Raw genomic sequence first — 14,807 nt, 5'->3', positions numbered from 1 at the left:
TTACGGTGCATTGATAGTAAAATAAAGGGGGGTGAAGAATAACTATTCCTCATCCAGGGTAACAAATAGTCAATCCATATGGACAACACTATTCTAATCACAGGATTAGAATAGTTATTTGGATCACAGCCAGCCCTATAAGGCCCAACTGCTCCCTCCCGAACTCCCCGACCCGCTGCAAAAAAAAATAAAAAAAATCCCACCCACGACCGCTCGTCCACCCCCGATCCCCAACCTCCCCCCGATCCCATCGCGACTGCTGCCTACCCTGCCTACTACCGGCGCACCACCACTGACCACTCCCGCCTCCTTCCGTCATGCCGTCGTCCCCGCCTCCTACCGGCGCACCGCCAGACCCGCCCTCTTCCCTCGTGCACCGCCAAACCCCCGCTCCTCCGCGTGCCACCGCCTCCTCGCGCGCCGCCGGCTGCCGCTGTGGTCGAGCTTCTCCACCGCCACCCCGGCCACCTCCGCCATCGCCTTCCCCAACAACCTCCATCATCGCCCTCCGCCCCGTCCACCTACATGCCACCCGCCCCCAACCTCTCCTCCGGCGTGGCCCGTCTTCTTCTCCCACCCGCTCTCCTACAGTGTGGCCACACTCTGCTCCAACGCGCTCTTCGCCATGGGGTGCCGCTGGCCTTTGTGCTGCACGGCAGTTCAATTCGACCGTGTGCGCAAGTCCAACAAAGGCAGCCACAGCCCCGCGCCTCCGCGGTATGAAGCCGCCATGGCCCTCCAGCCTGTGCTACTTTCCATGCTACCTCGCGCACGTGTAAACTGCAGCAGCTGCTCTCGTCTTCATTTAGATAGCGTCATCCTCTGCCACGCCCCCATCTTCAGTTAGCTAGCGTCATCCTACGATGCACCTTGCATCGGCTCGACCAACCCCATGGAGCAGCTTGCGAACTCCTCTACCGCCCCAACCCAGCCAACTCCCCACCTCCTCCATCCTCCCGAGTGGCAGGCATGCCATTCTGATGCTGCTCCTCCTTGTTGTGCACATAGTATGACATACAGAGGTGCTACGGGAGTGACGAGTGAGCCTACATTTTCCTTTCATCTTTACTCCAATCATCGTTCGTAGCTGAAAAAAGTGGTATGTGTGGCCGCAGGATGTTTGTATTTATTTCTCAAAGTACAAAGCAATGTATGGCAATCCCATCTCTTGTTCACTTCCGCTTCGGTAGACCCCCTCCAACACAAGGAAGGTCAAAATTGTCTCGTACCCCTTCATAACGAAGGGCATGATGGGCATAATTTGAAAAGAGGCCGTCCGCCCGCTGTCCCGCCCAAAACGTGTACGTATACGAATACAGATTTTTTTCCCCGACCAGTCGTCACGCGCGCACGCAGAGTCCACCCGTCGTCCCGTCGCGCGCGCGCCCACCCCACCCCACGCCCCCCGTCAATTACGGCGTAACTGCGCGCCTGCCGCCCCCGCAGTCGCGTCCCGTCGCCTGACCGCAATTAACAGCGGCCCTAATTGCTCGCCTGCCGGCCCTGTCGTGTCGCCTGACCGCCATAATCTCTGGCGCGGATGCGCACGCGCGGTCAAACCGCGCCCTGCGCGCCTGCCGGCCCATCGTGTCTCCTGGCCGCCGTAAGCACCGGCGCGGATCCGCACGTGTGGTCAAAGCGGCTGTCGCCCCCACTGTCGCGTCGCCTGGCCGCCATTTACCACCGGCGTGGCTGCGTAGGCCTGCCGCCCCTCCCCCCCCCCCCCCGTCGCGTCCCATCGCCCCATTATGGCGGGGCCGCCCCCCCTCCCCCCCAACATCCCCTTGTGCTATAAAAACCGTGCGCTGGCCGCATACCTCGCCGCACAACCCCGAACCCGTTCCCCTACCCCCTCGACATTTCTCTCTCGCCACCGACCCCTGAACCCGCTCCCCCAACCCTTGCCCCCACCGCGCTCGCCATGTCCGGCACCGGCAGCTCTCGCGGATGGTGGCCATCGAACATCGGGATCTCAGAGGCGATGGATTTGGTGCGGTACAACATCCTCGTGCCGCCGTCCAGCCGCCTTCCGGGCTCGTGGCACATCAGCGCCGCCGGCTACGCCGTGCCTGGCCCCGCCGCACCCCACGATGATGTCGTCAACCAGGCCGGTGGGAGGTGGAACCGGCTCGGTCGCTGGCGATTCTGGAGGCCAGTACTGGCACGACGTCCTCCGCGACTGTCGCGCCGGGCGGCTGGTCCTCCCTCCCCCACCGGCGACGGGCGCCCCTGCCCCTGCCCCACCTCCCACTCCCGCGCCGGTGGCCCCTCCCCCGCCTGCTCCGGCCGTGGAGATTCCGCCGGAGGTGCAGGCGCTACATCAGGAAAGGGACCCCGACGACTCTCCGGGTTTGCTCCTCGCCATCGTCGCGTCAACGGAGCCCGGCCTCGTGCCGCCGTCGGAGCTGAGAGACCCGGAGGACACTCCAGGCTTGATGGAGACTCTTCGCAAGTTTGCTGCGGCGGCTGAGGAGGAGGAGGACGACCTCGCGTTTCTGGACGACATGAGCAGCGACAACAGCAACGGTGGCGGCGGCATGGGCGCGGTCATCGATGTCGTATCGGATGACGACGACGTAGTTTAGGGTTTATTTTGTGTTTATTTATTATGTTAAGAAACTATGTATGATATGATTAAGTTTGAATGAAGTTTGTTTGTTTGACTATTATGAGTTGTTGAAATATTTGGGTGAAAAAATAAAGAAATTCCAGGTTTAAGAACGCTTTCGCCCGGTAAAAAAATCATAAAATTTTAATGAAAAAAGTAATAATCAAATTTGCAAAAGAATACACAAGCAATAATCTGGAAAAAGTTGATAACGTAAACAGTTTTGTAAAAAAAGTTAGAAAAAAAGCTAAGAAGTTTTTCATAAAACATTCAAAAGGTGTTTCGCTGTAAATTAAATCATAGAATATTATGAAAGTTAACTGAATTTTTGAAACAATTTTTGAATTTTACAAAAGTTGACGTAATCTTAAAAAACAACAGTAGAAACAAGTTGATTTTTTAAAAAAAAATGGTGCATCAAAAATTACAAAAGAGGAAAAAATGAAATAGCAATATAAAAGAAATCGGTGAACCCAGAATGGAGGGCACCAGGCGCTTGTTTGAGAAAATATGGAGTAACGCGCAGTGTTTTAGGGTTATTTCGCCGGGAAAACCATAAAAAAGCATTGGCTGCCAAAAAGTAGCGAAAATTGTCGTGCGTGCTCCCGATGTAACAAAAACGGACACAAAACGAACGTCGCGTCACGTCCGGGCAGTGTTTTAAGGCATTTTCACCGGGAAAATCCTAGGAAATGCATCGAGCATCGGAAAAAATATGCAAATCAGCGTGGGTGCTGTCAACGATGATGCCAACGTGTGGAAAAAGTCTCGTGCCATTCGGCGGAGTAAAATAAAAATCGTAGTTGGGAACCGCCCCTCTGGTAGACCGAAACCGGGCTCGTTGCACAAGGTCCACGTGATCGCATGCATGCAATTGCATCAAAGTGTGCGTACATGTGGGCACGCCTACGTAGGGGCCCACGCAAGGTCGAACGAAAACGACACCAAACGAACGTCGCGTCACGTCCGGGCAGTGTTTTAGGGCATTTTCATAGGGAAAATCCTAGGAAATGCATCGAGCGTCGGAAAAATATGCAAATCGGCGTGGGTGCTGTCGACGGTGATGCCAACGTGTGGAAAAAGTCTTGTGCCATTCGGCGGAGTAAAAGAAAAAAAGTAGTCGGGAACCCCCCTCCGGTAGACCGAAAAGAAGCTCGTTGCACTGGGGGTACGTGATCGCATGCATGCAATTGCACCAAAGTGGGCGGATATGCGCGCACGGCCTACGTAGGGCCCCATGCAAGGTTGGAACGCAAACGGACACAAAACGAACGTTGCGTCACGTCCGGCCAGTGTTTTACGGCATTAACACAGGGAAAATCCTAGGAAATGCATCGAGCGTTGGAAAAATATGCAAACTGGCGTGGGTGCTGTCGAGGGTGATGCCAACGTGCGGAAAAAGTTTCGTGCCATTTGGCGGAGTCAAAAAAAAGTAGTCGGGAACCCCCCTTCGGTAGACAGAAAAGAAGCTCGTTGCACTGGGGGTACGTGATCGCATGCATGCAATTGCACCAAAGTGGGCGGACATGCGGGCACGGCCTACGTAGGGCCCCACGCAAGGTTGGAACGCAAACGGACACAAAACGAACGTTGCGTCACGTCCGGCCAGTGTTTTACGGCATTAACACAGGGAAAATCCTAGGAAATGCATCGAGCGTCGGAAAAATATGCAAACTGGCGTGGGTGCTGTCGAGGGTGATGCCAACGTGCAGAAAAAGTTTCGTGCCATTTGGCAAAGTAAAAAAAATTATCTATCAATCAATGTATTTTCGATAATGGTTGTTTTAAAAAACAGAGGCAACTAATGATTGGGAAAAAAACTAATGAATGGGTTCTTAGAAAAAAAATGGATAAGCCCGCGTACATGCATATCTATCGGGGGTCAAAGCCCCTCCACGCCTCCACGATCTCCAGTCCACGCCGCCTCCACGCCTCCACGCCGCCTCCACGAGCGCCTCTCCCGACGCCATCTAGGGCAAACGCCGCCCCCGACGCCACCTCACACCGCCTCCACGATCGCCTCCCCTGACGTCATCCGCCCCTGACGCCGCCCCCAACGCCGCCTCACGCCGCCTCCACGATCGCCTCCCCCGACGCCATCTGCGGCCGCCGCCGCCCCCGACGCCAAGTCACACCGACGCCGCCCCAACGCCCGCGACGGCCCTGAGGCCATCTGCCACCGACGCCAGCTCACGCCGACGCACCACAGAGCGACTGCCCCAACACGATGTGCCCCGACGCCATCTGCGGCCGACGCCGTCGCCCCCGTTGCCACGTAACACCGACGCCCCAAGTTGGTGAACATAGATTCCGACTTACTTTTATGTTTCATGTGCTTTATCATGTATAACCTTGATTGTAGAATTTTTGTCCTAGATAAGTAGAGTGTGTAGTTAGAGTTTGTTAGTTGATTGAGAGCGTGCTGCATGTGCCACTCATTAAGTTAGTGCACTAAGTACTGCGTAAATACATGCATGCATGAGTGGCTGATACATGCACTGTATATACCATAGTGTTTCTTAGTTCTGTGAAAACCACCTAAGTGTTTGGCTATAGTGTAGTTTTGCTATAGTTTTGGTCATAATTATGCATGCATGACAGCTGATTCTAATTCAGTTTTTCTAGGTATATACAGCAGAAAAACCATGGTATAAAAAATAGTATGGCATCTTAAACCACCCGTACCTGTTCTAGTCCAAACACCTCAAAGTATTACATACCAAAGATTTTTTCAGAAATCATAGTGTTTCTAAAAAAACTTTAAAATTATTTACAGGTTGCGACCGACGCCATCTGCCACCAACGCCACCGCGTCGTCGTCCCCCAGGGCCGGCCCTGATCCCATGGCACGAGGTACTATGCATTCATCATGTTTATTATGCGCCCATATAAAGTAGCTAACATTTTTTTTGCTCCTATTCGTAGCGACCGTGGAGTACGGAGAGATTTTTTGTTCGGTTGAGAAGTGGTGTCTGTTGGTCAACAAACTAAACTCTAGGCAGAAAAAGCGTTTTGCAAGCACTAGTCTTGGAAAAATGCTGATGATACCTAGTGTGCTCATGCGCAAATGTTTGCTCAAGTTCATTATTAAATCGTATTCGTTGGACAGCAAAAGGTTCATCATGCCATCAAAAAATGGTGCGATATCATTGCGCACCGAAGATGTGTTTGACATTTTCGGGCTACAGAACAAGGGCAAAGATGCCATCAAAGCGCTAGAAAAAGGGGGGTTAAAGGCGAAGGTGAAGGTGCCTAGTCGCTTTTTAGATTCCAATACGGGGGAATTGATGATGGACGACCTAATTGAGAACATCGTTGCTAGTGGCACATACAATGATGATTTCCTCCGTAGAATTGTTCTGGTTCTTCTAGGCACGGTTCTTGCACCGCAGTCCACGATAGAAGTTCCTAATGCTTATTACAAGTTAGTGCACGATGTGGAGGCCATCAAAGCATATAATTGGAATGCGTTTATGTTACGCGTTTGCGTGGAAGGCATCACAAAGACCTTATCAGATCTTACAAAATTTACTTGGCCGATCGGAAACCTTGCGCTCCTACAAGTAAATCTTATGTTATATTTGTTTCTTTCGAACTATAGTTTGTGAATTTTTTTTGCTAATATACTTCATGTTCATGCAGTACATGTTTTGGGAGAAAGTGCAGCCACTGGATGATGAGGCATTTGATCCATTAGCTAATGAGTATCCATTGATGCTTAATTGGTCAGAAGATGAGGCTAAGAAGCGTGACGCGTACGACACGGCATACGGCCGTGGTAATGGGACGGTAAGTTACTATTTATGTGTTACTATTTCGTACTACATGCACTTAAGTTACTATTTATATGTTGAGAAATTTTAATTGATTTTACCTGTTACAGATTGATGACGTGATAAGTGAGAAGTACAGGCAGACATTAATTGCTCAACAAGGAAGAAAGGCGGAGGAAGAATTACAGCAAGAATTAGAGCAGGAAGATCGTGCCCACAAAAAGAAAGATAATAGAGATGAGGCTTCATCGAGCAGGGATAGTACATTAGATCAGGTGATGAAATGCATCAAAGATATGCAAAAAGAAATTAGACTTCTCCCTCAGAAATGTGCTGAGGTAATATGAGTGATGTGTACTTCAGTTTACATTGGATTATTCATAATTTATGCATGTAGTTAATGCAATTAATGTGTCATTGCAGATAGTAGTGGAGAAGCTGGAGAAGAAAGGTCTTGTCTTCAAGCCAAACAAGGGGTCTGATGATGACATTGAGTATGTGGAGCATAGTGAAGACTGGGTGGGGAAGTATGGTCCATCAAAATATTAGCCAGATGTACAATCAACTCCTGCAAAAGAAGATATGGACAACAGGGTGGACGCATCCTTCACCACTGGGAACGGGAATAAATTGGCGCGTGAGAAAGGTGTGCATCACAACACACCAGGTACAGGAGATGAAGGCGACCCCTTCGTTATTGAGGATAATGGTAATTCTCCCGACCCATCTCTTGCGACGGTAGACACGAATGACTTTCCAGCTATTACTTCAACCCCCAAGAATATGAATGAAGTGTCAGACGGGTCTAGCGCCGATAAATCTGAGGAATTTAGTATGGATAGTCTGAACACCCGTATTAAAAATGCGAAAGAAAATGGCACTGAGGAGAATGATGGGAAGGAGAATGATGAAAAGGAGAATGATGAAAAGGAGAATGATGGGAAGGAGAATGATGGGAAGGAGAATGATGGGAAACGCAAGAGGAAACGGTCAAAATACTGTCTTTCACCTTTTCTTCAGAACGATGGACGTAAACGTGCAAAGAAAAGTAAGTGCTAGGTAATTTATTCTTGCAACATACTTCTGTCCTTGCATGCACACTTTATTAACTCATTCTTGCAACACACCGGTCGAGCTGCTATGATTAGTACTGATTACATTAATGAGGATCACATAGAGGCCGCGAAGGTTTATATCCGGACACTGGCAGAGTCGGAGAAGCTTTGCAGAAAAACTGTTGTGCACATGACGGGAATTGGTGGGGAAACATGTACAGCTGATATGCTTGAAGCCATCATTTCAAAAAAGTGGTTGCATGGCGGTGTAAGTATTAGCACTAAGTTATTAAGTTGTACATGTCATTTACATAAATTATCTAATAGGCGTATTGCTGTTATGTTATTTTGTAGGTCATCAATAGTTATTGCAACCATATGCAGACCCATAATCCTCGTGCTGACCGTCACATATTATCATCTTGGGTGTCCCACTGGCTTATTCTTCGTGGTGATGGAAAGGTTAACAACTCTAAGAGGCATTTTATGGATCATTTCACAAACCAAACTAAAATGGTGTCTAGAGTTACTGAAGAGTATTTCATCAAAGATAAGGTACTTCAGTTTAGTATGATCATTCGTAGTACATCTGTGTGTACACCAACATGAATAAACTTTGTTGTAGGCATACTTTCCTTTTCATGTGGACGAAAGTCATTGGATATCAGTTCTTATGCACAACAAGAAAAAAGAGTTTCAAGTTTTAAACTCTACTGGTAAATGCAACAAAAGAGTTCTTGCAAAGATTGCTAAGCTGGTAAGCTTACAATGATACATAAAACAATATATAGTTATTCAAAACGTACTTCATATGGATTTTTCATTTTTATTTCAGAGGGCAGAAATAGCTAATGATACAAACGAGGTGAATGCTCTTATTGGAACGAAACATCCTGACGTATCTTCCTGGCCAATAAGGGAGTACGATATGCCATCACAAACAGACGGGTATGTTGCAAATGATGAATTAGTATGTACTTGTATGATCCATCAATAATTGACTTGTGGTTTCTTGCAGAGTCTCTTGTGGTCTTTTCGTGGTGAAATGCGTTCAAAGCTGGGACGGAGATGATTGGACATTTGAGTTCGATCAAGATGAGGTTAATGCTTCAAGGGGACGCATTCTAGCTGAAATACTTTTTTCAGAATGCAACACGAAGGAAGTAGTGAAAGAGAAGATCCTCAAGATCATGGAGAAGAAATGAGTTGGAGGATGGGGTGTTGGCTATTATCTCCACTAAATAAACGTGCCGTTGTCGGTACTTGATACAATTTTCATATTAAGACATCATCTCTATATTGTAATACAATTTTCATATTAAGACATCATCTCTATATTGTAATGTGGCATGGTTTAGCATGTTCCGCAACTAAATAAATGTGCCGTGGTCGGTATTTGCTACAATATCTATTTTTCAATGTCACTTTTATTTGCATCATTGTCGGTGACACTCTTATTTGCATCATTGTGGGTGATGATATTTTTTTAAATGAGTATATTTGTTCTGCACTTTCGTAAGAGAGGAGCTCGGTGGAGGGGGGCGGAGGCAGCTATTTAAGCCGCTCCTCGCGCCCCCCGGCTTCCGAGGTGGGACTAAAAATGGCGTCCCCATCGCGCCCCACACTGCACGTGGTTGCCGCAAGGCTCAGGAGGCCTATTTTGCACTGTCTCGGGCCGGCCCAGTTCAGCCCAATGAAGGCATGCCGCCACTCGGCCCCTCCCCCGGCCCACGCCCACTCCCCTCCCTCAGTGCACGCGGCCGCCGCAGGGCTCATGAGGCCGTTTTCGGCGCTGTCACCGGCCGGCCCAGTTCGCCCATAGAGGCAGGGCGCCACTCGCCCCCTCCCACGGCCCACGCCCACTCCCCTCCCCCGCGCGTTGCCGAACTCACGCCAGTTTAGTCCCACCTCGAAAGCGGAGGGGCGCGAGGAGCGACTTAAATAGCTGCCTCCGCTCCCTCTTTCGAACTCCTCTCTTATCACACTGCCCGCAGCCCCGTTGGACCCCGTTGCCGGGCCCATTAGGGGGCTCTATCAGCCGCCCGAGTCGCCCCTTTCGGGCTTGATTTGGGTGTATGATTTGTTCCCCACTATGGGCCCGGCTGCGGTGGTTGGGCATATTTTTTTTCTAAATATTTTTAAAAAATATTATTTTACTTTTACGAAAGTGCAGAACAAATATACTCATTTAAAAAAATGTACGCAATCTTTGCATGCATGCACCTAGGAATCATATAGAAACAGTACGAATAAACATAATTTCCAAACAGTACAAATAAACAGAATTTCAAAACTTCATATAGAAACAGTACAAATCATCACGTAACAGTACAAATCAAGTTTTCTGGCACACATGTGCGAATAAAAATAGCATAGGTTATTCAGACATAACAGTACAAATCATCTCGTAACAGTACAAATCAAGTTTTCTGGCACACATGTGCGAATAAAAATAGCATAGGTTATTCAGACATGACTCGTGCGATCACTTTTATTCTTCCTACAAACCAAGCTGCGTCTCTACGCCCAGTTCCTGAACAAAACATAAAGAAATGGGTGAGCAAATATAGTTGGTAAAATCAAAGTAGCAACATAACAAAAATAAAAAGGTTGCAACTCACTTCTCGTTCTTACTGCATGTAGCCTTGTTATGACCTGGGAGACCACACAGACAGCACAAAGGACCACTTTTCTTCTCTGTAAAATCTTTTGGCCTACCATTCTTTGTAACGTCGGGGCCCCCCTTCGATCGCCCCTTCTTAGGTGCACCCTTCATCGAAACTTTCTGAGGATCACCAATACCAGGCTCAACTTGTTGCGCCTGACTTGCCTCCTTCTTCAGCATAGCATACCTTCTACTTCCTATAAGTTCCTCCTCTAAAATCTTTTTCTGCGCTATTATGTTGTCCAGACACTTCATCAACTCGTCGTACAAGAAGGGATCATTTGCTGCAACATGAGCAGCTTCTGCGGTTTTAATGGTTATTGCACTATGCTGTTCTCTCTCCAATGGCCCTGACCAACCCCATCCAAACATATCACTCTTCCGCTGCACAGGCAACCCATCTCTCGCATGTTTGGACAACCAATGCATGACACAACACTTTGGTATTTCAGTTAAGTTCAGATGATGGAGAACAAACAGAATGTGTTTGCATGGCAGCCCTTTCCGAACCATCCTAAGACAACTGCATGTAATAGTTTGTTCTGAGTTACCTGGTTCATAAACAACATTGTACCTGAACTTGTGGTTATCCTTCCATGTCACCATGAATGTTTGACGCCCAATTCCCACGAGCGTCTCAAATATCTCCAGCTGACCCATCTTATGCAAATCATCTTGCAGGATGTAGAAATTAGCAGGTGTGAATACTTTGGCGGCATGCTCCTCAAGGGCCTTATATTTAGTAACCGACGATGGTTCCTTCTGGAATGCCTCGCAGTCATCGTACGCCTCGTTCTCACGCAGGCGAACTATACAGTTCTCATAATGCACCACCAAATCAACAATTGTCATACCGTAGTCCAGGTGAAGGTGAAGGCAGGAGTTGAGGCTTTCACTCCTCTGGTTACTTCGCATACCAAGGAAAAAACCATCGGAAAGATATGAAGCTGCCCAAAGTCTCCTCTTCCTGTACATCCTGTCAAGCCACTCTTTGGTTCTATCCGTCTTCCACTTATCATAGAAAGCTTTCCATCTCTTCTCAAAGTTCGCTTGAGAGGTGGCATAGTACAGGAGCGATCTGAACTCATCCAGTGACTTGTAATGCAGGTGCCTTTGCATATTTTTCTCTATATGCCAGGAGCAAAGACGATGGAAAACATCTGAAAGGACAGTCCGAATAGCCCGGATCATTGCAGCGTCACCGTCTGTGATTATTGACTTTGGCTTCACCTGACCGTTTGCCTTCATAAATGTCTGCAGCAGCCACACGTATGTCCCTTCCGTCTCGTCAGCAATGATGGCACAACCAAACACTGTGGTGCAACGGTGGTTGTTAACTCCAACAAAGGGGACGAACGGCATACCGTATCTGTTCATCTTATATGTGCTATCAAACACGACCACATCTCCGTAGTCCTGATAGTCCCTCCGCGACTGTGCATCGCACCAGAACATACTCTTCAATCGCCCTTCCTTGTCACGCACATACTCAAAAAAAACTCAGGGTCCTTCTCCTTCCTGCTCCTCATAATGCCAACTGCCGTCTCTGCATCTCCCTTTGCAATGAGCTTCGGTTTTTCTCTGCAACAAAGATTGTAAATGTCCCTCCTGATAAGACCGCACTTATCGTACGAACCGTATTTGCTGATGAAGTTGTCCATTATAATATGCTTTCTTATCCCGGCTGCTTCCATCGCCAATATCTCCGCCCTCTGGCCATCTCCAATCCGTCTGTGTGACCACAAAAAACAAACCTCATCGGGCCGAGCCATCGCGTGGTTGTGATCATCCACGAATGATGCGACGAACCAAATGCCACGTTCTTTGTCTAGCTTCACCACCATATGTGCACCGCAGTCGCAATGAGTCTCCGGTCTAAGCCTGCGCTTGCGGCTCTCCATGGTTATGAACTTGCTCTGCCTTCTCCCTGCCCTGGAGCAAAGAAACCGCCGGTACCGTATCATTCCCAAAGCACCTCGTTTCACCTTCTGTTTCCTGATACTAAACCCGTGCTCTCTGGCGTGATTGTTGTAGAATATGTATGCATCCCCTTGCGACCGAAAGGTCATAGCCATGACCTTCCAATGTGTCTCAAGCATCTTCTGCTCCCTTTGAGCCTCCTCAATATCAATCTCTCCCTCATCGTCATCAAGTACAGGACCATCTGACTCCTCCTAAAACATTCATTTGAAAATATATATGTCAATTACTATCATTTAAATCATACTATTGATCGATGTACAACATCTAACAACTAACCTGGCTCAAGTTATCTGCAAATGATTCCTGCCAACTATGTTGCACATTGTCAACATCCACATCTTCCTGTAAATTTGTACACAAAATATATAGTTAGCCATGCCATACTTTGCAAATTCAAAAATAAAAACAAAATATACGCCACTTACGTTGTCGCTATTTGCGCCATGTTCATTATTATCAAAATCCTCTGAAGGTAAGATATCATATGACGAGACGGAATCGTTGTCGCTGCTGTCATCATCTTCGTTCAAATTATCGTTATCGGTCTTAGTCACCTTATCAGTACCATTCTCGTCCCTCCCGAATGCTGATTCTTTGTCCATGTCAACACGCCAAACTCACAGAACTGCAAAACATCGTGTGTTAGGTTTAGTACAATGCATCATGCCCAAAGCAACGCTAGTTCTGTAAATCATGCCCTAGTCCGTAGAGGAGGCGCTGTGGCGGGAGGTTTTGATGAACCCTAAACCCTAAATCAGTACATGCATGAACTAGCCCTCACTTCTATCCATCATGCCCGCCCCATGCCCGCTAGGTTTAGATGACAAACCTTGGCCCGCGGTGTAGACGTCGCCGGCGTTCGACGACAGTGCTGCGGAGGCGGCGTCAGACGTCGAGCCCTTCACGTCCCCGGCGTAGGACGACGACGGTGAGATGCAGCGACGGACGACGTTGCGACGGCGAGGGCGGTGTCGGACGGGGTTCGGGCGGCGAGGGCGGTGTCAGACGTCGGGCCCTTCACGTCCGCGTCGTCGGACGACGGTGAGATGCGGCGACGGGCGATGTTGGGACGGCGAGGGCGGCGACGGGCGACGTTGGGATGGCGAGGGTGGCCTCGGACGGGGTTCGGACGGCGGCGATCCGCGGCGGTGGCGATCGGCCACTTTGGAACTACCGTGATCGGCGGGCGGGCGACCAGATGGGCGGGCGAGAAGATGGGGGCGGGCCTAGATCGTGGGTAGTTTTTGCGGGCGGGCGACCAGATGGGTAGTTTTTTTTCAACCGCGTATACGTATGCCCGGCAGAGCCGTACAATACGAGGTGGGCATACGTCTCTTCCGTATGCCCATTCTGCTTTTCTACATTTTGTTGGGGGGGGGGGTCTACCGAAGCAAGGCCCTCTCTTGTTTCTAAACTCCGAGTTTTTTGTTCTGCATTCTTCAGTCGTTGATGAAAGCAAACTGAACCTTAGGGGCCGCCACCTCAGGTTGTTCAAGTACGCGGCCACCGGAGGTTCGCTGTCGCAGTGCCCCCTGAATCCCACTGCTCCCGTGCCAACTAAGAAGGATCTGGGCCTCATACATTTGATTTTGTATGTTTTGTCATTTTCACCTATTTTATTTCAGCAAATATGGTTGTTGATGCTTGCCTTGTTATGCTACTACAAATTTGCAGGACAAAACAAACTTCACCATACTCTAGAACAAAAAGATGAGCAACACAGTGGAGCTACACAAAAACGACGCCGATGTTGCCCACAGACTGTCGTGGTGTCCATGTCGAGGTCAAGTGCCATCCCATTGCTGGACAACCCTCCTGGAGTCCGACACTGCTTAGTGTTGCCGGTGTTTATGTCAATCGTGAAACAGAGCAGAGTTTTTGTCGTACGCTTTACTGTCCTTAGAGTACGATATAGCATTCTTCGTCCCCTTGGAAGGTTCAGCATTCTAAATGATCAGAACAAAAACAATATAAAATTAGTGTGATGCTACTTATGTATGTTGGTACCAAGCTTGACGATGTATTGGTGTGCTACACTTGATGATGGGTTGTGGATGTAGCACACGAAGTGTATGTATTGTTGTGTGTAATTTTCTTGAATTTCAATAGCATGTGAAGTTCATGTTTCAGAAATTCCTAAGTTCACATGTACCACATACCCAAGAAATTGCTCAATGAGAAAAAGGACCACCTAGGCCATTTCATCAACAGCAAAAAATGTCGTGAGACAAAAAAAATCACAAGATAGTATAATAGAGTAAGTTAGTGGAAAGTGCAAAAAAACCATAATTTTGTTTGTAAGTTTAACCATTCTAAAAAATACCTTGAAGTTTAATTTTAAATAATAGTGTTGTTCATTTTTTTATTACAAACCTGTGATTTTTTCGTTACTACAGAATAAACCAAGAAGTTCAAAAAAATGGAGCAGTTCGAAAAGTTTATAAAAAATGGTGTTTCCACATATTACTAAAAACGGTGAAATACAATTTTAACTAACATAGAAGTTCAAAATGTTATTCCAAAACAAAGAAGCTCAAATAAAAGACGAGCAATTTAAAAAGTTTGTAAACATGGATCTTCCCCTGTTTCTTTTTAAAGATATAGAGGTTCAAATTTAAATAAGTGAGTGGGTCGATGTTTATTACATAGCTAGCACTTTTCCCTTTACTAATGAATAACACCAAGAAGTCCTTTAAAAATGAAGTTGTTTGATGTTTATAAAA

At 47.8% G+C, this 14,807-nt stretch overlaps 4 protein-coding genes across 4 annotated transcripts; 2 read left to right on the top strand and 2 right to left on the bottom strand.

The window, feature by feature from the left end:
• The first annotated feature begins 5,643 nt into the window (after positions 1-5,643).
• LOC147985173 (uncharacterized) lies at positions 5,644-6,930 on the top strand. Its single transcript, XM_087541449.1, has 4 exons — positions 5,644-6,171; positions 6,251-6,397; positions 6,492-6,719; positions 6,805-6,930. The coding sequence occupies exons 1-4, from the start codon at positions 5,644-5,646 to the stop codon at positions 6,928-6,930; spliced, it is 1,029 nt and encodes a 342-aa protein (XP_087397575.1).
• Positions 6,931-6,963: 33 nt separating this feature from the next.
• Positions 6,964-8,641, top strand: LOC147985172 (uncharacterized). The gene is made up of 6 exons (XM_087541448.1): positions 6,964-7,429; positions 7,517-7,704; positions 7,791-7,991; positions 8,062-8,193; positions 8,272-8,384; positions 8,455-8,641. The coding sequence occupies exons 1-6, from the start codon at positions 6,964-6,966 to the stop codon at positions 8,639-8,641; spliced, it is 1,287 nt and encodes a 428-aa protein (XP_087397574.1).
• A 1,412-nt stretch (positions 8,642-10,053) lies between these two features.
• LOC147985171 (protein FAR1-RELATED SEQUENCE 5-like) lies at positions 10,054-11,556 on the bottom strand. The gene has a single exon (XM_087541447.1). The coding sequence runs from the start codon at positions 11,554-11,556 to the stop codon at positions 10,054-10,056; it is 1,503 nt and encodes a 500-aa protein (XP_087397573.1).
• A 5-nt stretch (positions 11,557-11,561) lies between these two features.
• LOC147985170 (protein FAR1-RELATED SEQUENCE 11-like) lies at positions 11,562-12,686 on the bottom strand. Its single transcript, XM_087539849.1, has 3 exons — positions 12,510-12,686; positions 12,361-12,426; positions 11,562-12,275 (listed from the first exon to the last, which is right to left on the bottom strand). The coding sequence occupies exons 1-3, from the start codon at positions 12,684-12,686 to the stop codon at positions 11,562-11,564; spliced, it is 957 nt and encodes a 318-aa protein (XP_087395975.1).
• Positions 12,687-14,807: the final 2,121 nt, after the last annotated feature.

The sequence above is a fragment of the Triticum urartu genome, chromosome 2A (genome assembly GCF_056163025.1).
Source record: "Triticum urartu cultivar PI428250 chromosome 2A, HENAU_Tu73, whole genome shotgun sequence".
Classification (NCBI taxonomy): domain Eukaryota; kingdom Viridiplantae; phylum Streptophyta; class Magnoliopsida; order Poales; family Poaceae; genus Triticum; species Triticum urartu.
The sequence above is the reverse complement of the archived record's forward strand: the minus strand, read 5'-3'. Positions and strand labels throughout refer to the sequence as shown.

Excerpts from the sequence above, each read along its gene's own strand:
- LOC147985173 (XM_087541449.1), top strand. The coding sequence starts at position 5,644 with ATGCTGATGATACCTAGTGTGCTCATGCGCAAATGTTTGCTCAAGTTC. Across the intron at positions 6,398-6,491 it reads ACGGCCGTGGTAATGGGACG|ATTGATGACGTGATAAGTGA; the intron begins GTAAGTTACTAT and ends TACCTGTTACAG. Across the intron at positions 6,720-6,804 it reads TCCCTCAGAAATGTGCTGAG|ATAGTAGTGGAGAAGCTGGA; the intron begins GTAATATGAGTG and ends GTGTCATTGCAG.
- LOC147985172 (XM_087541448.1), top strand. The coding sequence starts at position 6,964 with ATGGACAACAGGGTGGACGCATCCTTCACCACTGGGAACGGGAATAAA. Across the intron at positions 7,430-7,516 it reads ACGTAAACGTGCAAAGAAAA|CTGCTATGATTAGTACTGAT; the intron begins GTAAGTGCTAGG and ends ACACCGGTCGAG. Across the intron at positions 7,992-8,061 it reads AGTATTTCATCAAAGATAAG|GCATACTTTCCTTTTCATGT; the intron begins GTACTTCAGTTT and ends ACTTTGTTGTAG.
- LOC147985171 (XM_087541447.1), bottom strand. The coding sequence starts at position 11,556 with ATGTTCTGGTGCGATGCACAGTCGCGGAGGGACTATCAGGACTACGGA.
- LOC147985170 (XM_087539849.1), bottom strand. The coding sequence starts at position 12,686 with ATGGACAAAGAATCAGCATTCGGGAGGGACGAGAATGGTACTGATAAG. Across the intron at positions 12,427-12,509 it reads ATGGCGCAAATAGCGACAAC|GAAGATGTGGATGTTGACAA; the intron begins GTAAGTGGCGTA and ends ACAAATTTACAG. Across the intron at positions 12,276-12,360 it reads TTGCAGATAACTTGAGCCAG|GAGGAGTCAGATGGTCCTGT; the intron begins GTTAGTTGTTAG and ends TGAATGTTTTAG.